General features: G+C 53.8%; 1 protein-coding gene across 1 annotated transcript in view; it reads right to left on the minus strand.

Moving 5' to 3' along the window:
- Kdm2b (lysine demethylase 2B) overlaps positions 1–8711 on the minus strand; it is a 115224-nt gene that overhangs the window by 51152 nt on the left and 55361 nt on the right. The window contains exons 12-13 of the mRNA XM_033762450.1: positions 8481–8711; positions 2200–2286 (exon numbers count right to left, since the gene is read on the minus strand). Of these exons, the coding sequence (XP_033618341.1) occupies positions 2200–2286; positions 8481–8711 (318 nt within the window). The remainder of the gene's footprint in view (positions 1–2199; positions 2287–8480) is intronic.

Below are 8711 nucleotides of genomic sequence, written 5' to 3' on the forward strand. Positions count from 1 at the left end.
TTTTTTTTTTTTTTTTTTTTTTTTTTTTTCTTGCAGAGTTGAGGATAGAACCCAGGGCCTGACGCATGACAGGCAAGTGGCCTACCCGTGAGCTGCCCCTGAGACTGACTGATGAGGTTTCTTTCGAGGGCACAGAAACGACCTAACCATGGATTACATGATGGTGACACAAGGACGCGCTGTTAAGAACCCATCGGTCTTCGTCCTCTGCCCTTGCCCCTCTCCCACCCAGTCTGAGGCTCCAGTGCGGACCCCTGAGCTGGGCTGCACTGTGTGCCCAGGACAGGATAAGCCCCCCTTGGCAGGATCTTAGACAAGGTCGCGATCCCAGGAGATAGCTTCCTGCTTTGTCTCTGGAGAGGGTAGAATGGGTCTGGCTTAAAGGGGGAGCGATTGAGGCCCCAAGGGTGGGCTGGGGTCCCTGCAAGGACATGGGCACACTGCCCCCGGAGACGTTTGCTAGGGCCCCCCACTCTGAGATGACATGGTATAGTGCAGCTTAGTTTTTTTCTTTTTGGCAGTACTCATACTCTAGGCCTTGGTACTAAGCTACTCCCCAGGGCCTTTTTTTGGAGACAGTCTCCTAGGTCACTAAATTGCCCGGACTGGGTTTGAACTTGGGATCCTCCTGCCTCAGGCTCCCAGAATGCTGGGATCACAGCCGTGTGCCAACATGCCTGGCCCTGAGTTTGTCTTCTCAAAAGCCTGTGTTCCAGTCAAGGCTTGGTGGTGCAGGCCTATACACAGCTACTTGGGAGACTGAGGCAGGAAGATGGAAAGTTCAAGCCCAGCCCAGGAAATTAAGCAAGTTCATTTTATAACGTAACATAAAGTAAGACGGACCATGGATGGAACTCAGCGGTACAGACCTTGACTAGCATGCACGGGGTCCTGGGTTCGACCCCCTTTAACACCGAAACAAAACAACAAAACAAGCCCGAGTTCTGCAGACCCCAGTACATCCTCCAGGGCAACTCCTCAGCTGGGCAGAGAGCAGTGGAAGGGCAAAGCCTCACTTTCCTCTCCGGGTTTCACGGCTGCCTGGTTTCGGGGCTGTGACAAGGACCCACACCACTGCGCGTGGCTGCATCACCCACCTGGCCCTTGAGCTGGGGACCACGAGGGGGGGACGCTTTCTCGCCCCTTCCTCCACCCACCTATGCTCCCACTGAGCTTCAAAGAGAACACCCTTTCCCCGGGAATGCCACGTTTAGGATGCACACCAGTGAGATAACGGGGCGGAAGTGAGCCACCTAGAACAGCACAGTCCTACAGAAACGTAAGTGAGTCACATGGGTGCCTTTTTCGTTTTTGAGACAGGGTCTCACTGTGCAGCTCAGCCAGGCCTTGAGTTCATTATGTAGCCCAGGCTGACCTTGAACGCTCAGATCCTCCTGCCTCAGCCTCCCAAGAATCCTTGAGTTTAAGGATAGCCTGAACTACATACCAAAAAGAAAGCTCACGTAAATTGCCCAAGAAAATGGTGAAGTTGAGTGCAGACAAACCCAGATGCATGGTAGGTAGAGAGCGGCTATGTACACTTTCCACCCTGTGCTGCTGTGGACGTGTGACAAAACACTACTGCTTTCTCCGCCTGGCGACACCAGTCTCTGCTCTACCCTACCTTCAAGCACTCTGCTCTGTTCTATAAGTGACCTCACTTCTTCTTCCCTTGAGTTGCTGGAGGCTAAACAGACAAGGGATGTGGGGGCTGGGCAGGAATTCATTTCCGGTAAGTGTCCAACGATGTAACCATTATTACTCTTCTGAGTATCTTTTCCTTTCCCCTTCGAGTAAATCTTTTTATGTTGACCACTAATGAGGTTTACAAAGAGGAAGAAGTTACTTTTCAAAAAAGGGAGGAAAACAGTCCACGGAGCAGCTGGAGGAGAAAGGAGGGAGGAAAGAAGCAAAGAAGGGAGGGAGAGAAAATCCACCTAAATGAGCAAGGTGGGTGACATCGCTCCTCCGCAGTTATCTAAGTAACCACCAGGGGGCACTGCTCGACACCGCAACGGCAGCTGGGTAAACTGAACCCTTGAAAACTCAAAAATTTGCAAGGAACATAGCACTGAAAAATTTTGTTACTGGGGAGTCTGCTCCCAGAAGACGCCCCCCCCAAGAGCTGCAATATACACTTAAAGGAGGTGTGCAAGGCAGGGGGAGCCGCCTCCCCAGAGCGAGGGTCCCAAGTCTTACCTTTGGAGTCTTCTTTGGCCAACTGACTACAGGCACCCCAGTAATGGCCAGGCTGGCATCGTCCTCTGCGTGCTCCTTCAGGACATTCTGTGCCAAACAAAGGAGCCACGTTAGCCCAGGGTGAAGAGGAGGCCTCCCAGGGGCAGGAGGCCCGAAGTAATCCGTGCTCCACACAAATCAGTGTCCAGCAGCATCTGCCACTGCACGGAACGCAAGCCACCAGGGTTAGCGGGTCCACAGAACACACAGCAGCCCCCTGCAGAGAGCCTGTGAGAAGAGGAATGCACAGCTCCCCGTGAGGTCCGCACGTCACTCACAATCACACCGAGGGCACCTCTCACCAGGCACCAGGCGGACCTTGAACTCACGGAGATCCTCCTGCCTCCGCCTCCCAAGTGTTAGGATTACAGGTGTGGCCCACCAAGAGTGGCTGTAACTGGGTTTTGCAACAAGCCCTGAACATAAGTAGATATCTGATCTGATTTGACAGAGGATGGAGTTATCAAGCAAATGCTGGCAGACAAGTGGGCTGTAAGCTCAGGGTCTCCACGTGTCACTGTGGCCAGGCCTCTGGGAACATTTGCAAGGATCTGCAGGGTATTTCTGACTCTTCCAGACGGAGATCTTGTGTGCAGCTGACCTGTGGACCTTTCCACATGTGAAATGCAACTCCACTGAGTCGTCCTCACTTGTGGCTGAGGTGACCAAGGCTTGGAAAGTCTCAAAAGCCATTGTTGTGGCCCCAGACGAGGGGAGGCTGAGCTCTGAGCCTGCTGCTCTCTGGCGCCTCCGTCCCGAGCCCCGGATGCAGGCATTTCATCCACAGCACCCAGAAGAGGGCCTGGACTCGGACTGGCCCCATCCTCCTGACCCTTGACAGGGAATATGTGGATTATACAAAAGCACTCTTTCAGGGACAGTTAAGAACAAATGGGCTGGGCACGGAGGCATACTCTTGTAATCCCAGCACACGGGAGGCTGAGGCAGGAGGATCACTGCAAGTTCAAGGCCAGCCTGGGCTACACAGTAACAGTAAGTTCAAGGTCTGCCTGAGCTACACAGTGAGACTGTCTCTGAAAAAACCAAAAAAAACAACAAAAAGCAAGATACAGACATGAGCTATGCTCATCCACTTCCTGCAAATCAGAGAAAGAACAAGTTCAGCCACTCCCTGTGCGGAAGGAGTTCCTCAGTGTCCCCAGTCAGAGGTCGCGCGCAGCCCAAAGCTGCCCCCCCAGCAGGAAACTGGATGACATTTCATGGTTCCGCTTAGTAGAGGAGTCTCATACCCTCCCCCTCCCATACTGGTGTTCACTTTTCTAAAGTTTCCTCCCTGCCCCAAAATTCAGAGAGCAAAAAAGGGCCTACCAGAAAGACATTCTACATCCAGTAAAGGTTTCCAATTCCTTCTTATTTATGGGCCCTGTACAGCTGGGTAGGACCACACCTACCCAGGACTTCTGGTCTCCCGGGCCCAGTCCCAGACCCGAGGCTGGGCCGACAACCTTAGATGTGCTACAGATCTGGGCAGGAAAGACCTCGGCGATAGGGATGGGAGCTTGCAGCTGGAGGTCACAGCCCCCTCAGAGCAGGGAGCATGCTCAGTTCCACACTTCTGCCTTCCCGGGGGACGCAAAGTCCCACCAGAGCTCCACGTCATCACAAGAAATCAAGGGCCTGGAGTTCCACTTGAAACGTCTGCAGTTTTAAATGCTGGCAAACTACAACTTTTGAAGAAATCACAGTAAGCCGAACACACTCCTAGGCTGCTCTGGCCGCTGGCTACGACTTTGCAAACACGGAGAACATGGACTGAAAATCATCCACTCTTCTATGAGCTCCTGTAGTTTCGTTCTGTATGTTTGTTTTTGTTTTTTGAGACAGGGTCTCACTATGTAGTTGAGACTGACCTGGAACTCACTATGTAGCTCAGGCTGGTCTCAAACTCACAGCGATCCTCCTGCCTCAGCCTCCCAAGTGCTGGGATTACAGGCATGCGCCGCCACGCCCGGCCGTAGTTTCATTCTGAAATGTTTCACGGTTTCTGATTTTAGTATCAGAGCTGGAGCCAGTAACACAAGCATTAATGACTGGTTACAAAAAAGTTCTTACTGATACTAGCAAATAATGAATAAATTATAATAACAAATAAACATTTCGGGGGGCTGGACGTGGTGGCACACACCTGTAATCCCAGCACTCAGGAGGCTGAGGCAGGAAGATCGCTGTGAGTTCGAGACCAGCCTGGGCTACACAGTGAGTTCCAGGTCAGACTCAACTACATAGTGAGACCCTGTCTCAAAAAAACAAAACAAAAACAAAAAAAATTTTTTTTTTTGAGACACAGTCTTACTACATGAACCTTAGGCTGGACTTGAACTCACTATATAGCCCAGGCTGGCCTTGAAGTTGTGGCAATGCTCCTGCTTCAGCCTCCTGTGTGCTGAGATTATAGACAGGTTGGGGTGGCACATACCCAGAATGCCAGCACTGAAGCTGAGGCAGGAAGAAACTAGCCTAGACTACATAACATCACCGGGCCTCAAAATAACTACAAGTCTGTGCCTGAGTGCGTGTGTTGGGTGCCCCCAGTGGCCACCAGAGGGCGCCCGAGGCTCTGGCCCTCCGGGAAGTGTTCTCTAAAACGGAGAGACCTGGGGCTCAAGCTGGGGTTTCGCGGTACCCTAGCGGTGCTGGAGGAATCACATTCGCGGGGCTCCTGCACACAGACGCAGGAAGCCCAGACTCCCACCCAACACCGGCTTTCCGAAGCAGGGGATGCAGGCCGTGCCTGCTCCCCCAAGAAGACGGTGGCCCTGCTCCCTCGGCCAACTGCTCTCCCCAGAGAGCCACGACTTAACCGTGGTTCCTGCCCCTGCTCCCAGGGTGGGCGCCAACAATCAGAAACTCTGTCTACACAGACTAAAAATACCACCGCTGCTGTGCTGAGGAGGCAGAGCAGGGTCAGGAAGGCAGCAGGCAGAGAGAGGGGGGCACGGGTGCACTCCACTCAGGGGGCCGGGCAGAGACAGCCAGGATGGCATCCGGCTTGGACGGGGCGCCAGGCCCAACCTGCGGCACTTGCCTGTGTCCCCCAAGATGTGTCCGAGTCCTAAGCCCCAGGACCTGGGAGTGCAACCCGGACACAGAAAAATGGTCTGGGCAGAGGTAAGCCAGGCCCCACAGCTGCCACAGTGAGCCCCAGGCCGGCTGGCGCAGAGCGCTGTCTTGGATGAGTGTGTGCTTGGCGTGTGCGAGACCCTGGATCCCTCCCGGTCACAGCTCCCCGCACTCTCACACGTGACTCCTGCTCAGCCTGTGCCCATGCATGGCATCCGAGGGGACAAAGAAATGGCTCACCCGCGGGTCCCCGTGCACAGAAGGCCCCACGCTAAGGCTTCCCAGCCCAGGAGCGGTCAGCGGGGTGCCGGGTGATGCAGGGAACTCGGTGGTTGTCCCAACATTTGGCCTTAGAAGGTAACAGCTGGCCAGGTGTGGTAGCGCACACCTATAGTGCCAGCTTCTCGGAGGCTGAAGCGGGAGACTCACAAGTTCTAGGCCAGCCTGGGTAACTTAGCGACACTATGTCTCAAAATAAAAAAGGGGCTTGGGAGTGCCAGGGATTTAGCTCAGTGGTTCCGCTGCCTGCCTCGCAAGCGCAAGGACCTGGGTTCGATTCCCAGTACCACAAAAAGGGGGGAACTGGGGACGTGGCTCAGTGAGGTCCTCGTCTGTGCTCATTTTATAGGGAGGACCCTCGGTTCATAATGAAGAACCTAAGTAATCCAAAAGGGCCAAAAACCACCAGAAGGACAAAACACATCCAGACCGATACCCCATTTTAAACAGAAAGGTGGAGTGACCTGCCCAAGGCCACACGCCATGTAGCTGAGAGCGGACACAAACCATGACCACCTCTGGCCTGACTTTCGGTTCTTGACCATTTATTTGTACAGTCCAGGTCCGGGCCCCCATGGGGGAAGTGTCTGGAAGAAGGGAGTCCCTGAGTCACCGACTCCCCAGAGGGCTCTACAAAGTGGGGACAGGAAGGCCCGGTACCAGGGTCAGCACCACTGCCTGTGGCTTGCTCTGTAAGGAAAGCCCAGGCAGCCACTGCAGCATCTTTTCCCTAAACTCGAAGCAAGGAAATCACTTCCGGTCGGGAAACCCAGCTGGTGGCCGGAGGGCACACGCTGCCCACTGCCCAGTTAACTCACCTGCATTCCCCAACTGTGTCCATAAAATGGGACAGTGAGTGCTCCATCTAGGGGCGCTGGGAGGGTTCCCGAGTCACACAGGAAACACCCACAGCAGCCGGCATCACCACTGTCACAGGCTGCCTCAGCCTCACGGCCCCGAGTCATGTCTGAGCCGCTGCAACCCCGGGCCAGCTGCACAGACTAGGGGTCAGAGGCCCTGGGCTGGAACTGGTGCTAGGGAACCTAGGAAGAAACGTGACCAGGCAGGAGCCAGGAACACACATGAACCCGCCAGGCACACAAGAGAGCTTTGTTTTTCTTAGTGCCAGGGATAGAATTCGGGAAGTTGCGCTTGTGAGGCAGGCACATGGTGGAACCGTGGAGCTAATCCCCAGCCCAAGGGGGCTTTTAAGTAAAAGGGGTTTTGAAAAGAAAAAATTCCTCTTCAGACAAATGAGTTTTTAATCCATTAATGAAATCTGGGGAACCCATATTATTATTTTTCGGTTTGTGAAAATATTGTTTGCACTTTACAGGATCTTAGAAGAAAAAGCAATCACAAGATGGGCGTGGTGGTGCACACCTGCAGTCCCAGCACCAGAGGCTGAGGCAGGAGGATCACCTAGAGTTGTAGGCCAGCCTGACTACATAGTGAGTCCTTGCCTCAAAACAAACACACACAGAGCCCGGGATTTAGCTTAGTGGTGCCGCCGCCTGCCTCACAAGTGCAACATTCCAAGTTTGATCCCCGGTACCAAAAAGAATAAATAAACACCCAAAAGCCAAAATATGCAAAAAATGCAACCACATGACAGAATCCGAAAGGTTTCCTTGAGGAAATCTAACATACAAAAATGCACAGTTTAGAAGAGGATGGTAGTTCAGTGATAAGCACTTGCCTAAGCTCACTACTCCCAAGTACCACCAAGAAAAAAAGTAGTACAGGAAAAACAGGGGTACAAGACCTGCTAGTGCTGCATATGGGTGCGTGCGTACGTGTGTGTGTGTGTTGAAGAGCTGGGAGGGGGAGTCCCTCATTTCCACAAACTCACAAGAGGTCAGCAACCTGCAAAAGTGGTCCAGACTCCATGGGACAGACGCGTTCACAGGGAAGGGTTCTGGAACCCCTGGGTGGGGGTTTTGTGGGCCTGGCAGCTTCCAGAGCTATCAACTTCCCTCTCTGTGTTCGGGAAGCTGCCTGCTATCAGAAGAGAGGTGATGGTGGAGGCAGCTTGGTAGGGGAAGCCCCAGCTGCCTCCTCCCAACTGAAAATAAAAAATAAAACAGGGAGGCACCTGGACTGGGGTTTGCACACTGGCTCCCTCTGCTGGTGGCACTGTCAGGTTCCCTGATGTCAGCCCAGGTCAGGGCCCTCTGAGGGCAGGAGTCAGTAATTTCTTTCTTTCCTTTTTTTTTTTTTTTTTTTTTTTTTTTTTTTTTTTTTTTTTTTTTTTTTTTTGAGGCAGTGTCTCACTATATAGTTGAGACTGTGAGACTGACCTGGAACTTACTATTTAGCCCAGATTGGTCTTGAGCTCACAGTGATCCTCCTGCCTCAGCCTCCCGAATGCTGGGATTACAGGCATGTGCCACCACACCCCGCTTTCTTTCCCTTTTTTTGGCCTTTTTTGCTACAGGGTCGCACTTTGTAGCCCAGGCTAGCCTTGAACTCACAGAGATCCCCCTGCCTCAGCCTCCCGAGTGCTGGAATTACAGGCGTGAGCCACCAAACCCAGCAAGAGTCATAATTCTATGTCCCAGGAAACATCTGGTTGTTTCCTAATGGACAAATGAACTACTCATTCCTGAAAAAGGAACTTAAGTTTGTTCTGCAACTTCAGCACGCTGCTGGTTCGCGGCCAGTGCAATGTGGCACCTCAGCACTGCCGACCTCAGCCAGCCCGCCCTCCCCCGCTCTGGGACCTAGGAGGTCCCCACCTCTCAGCTACTTCCCGACTGGCTAAGCACTGGCCGTGACCCGAGCCCTGGAGCCCCTGGTGGGTACGCAGGGCCTGGTCCGCAGCAGCAGCACGCCTGCCGCACCTCTCTTCACGCCTGCCGCCCGGCCACACCCAGGCCCACCTTCACACCCTCCAGGAGCGCCTGGGGGTCCTCAATGCCCTCCGGGACGCACTTCTTATTCTCGGGGAGCGACTCGAGCTTCTCCACCAGGGCCTTCAGCCCCTTCAGCTCGAACTCGGTGAGGTGGGTCCACTTGGCCGACACCTCGGGGACAGGCGAGCCGGTGGGCGTCTTGGGGTGGTCGCCGGGTACGGTGGCCGACTTGACGCTGTCCTCCGACTCATCGGACAA

This window comes from Fukomys damarensis, unplaced genomic scaffold (assembly GCF_012274545.1).
Source record: "Fukomys damarensis isolate Sample0158 unplaced genomic scaffold, DMR_v1.0_HiC HiC_scaffold_12, whole genome shotgun sequence".
Taxonomy (NCBI): Eukaryota; Metazoa; Chordata; class Mammalia; order Rodentia; family Bathyergidae; genus Fukomys; species Fukomys damarensis.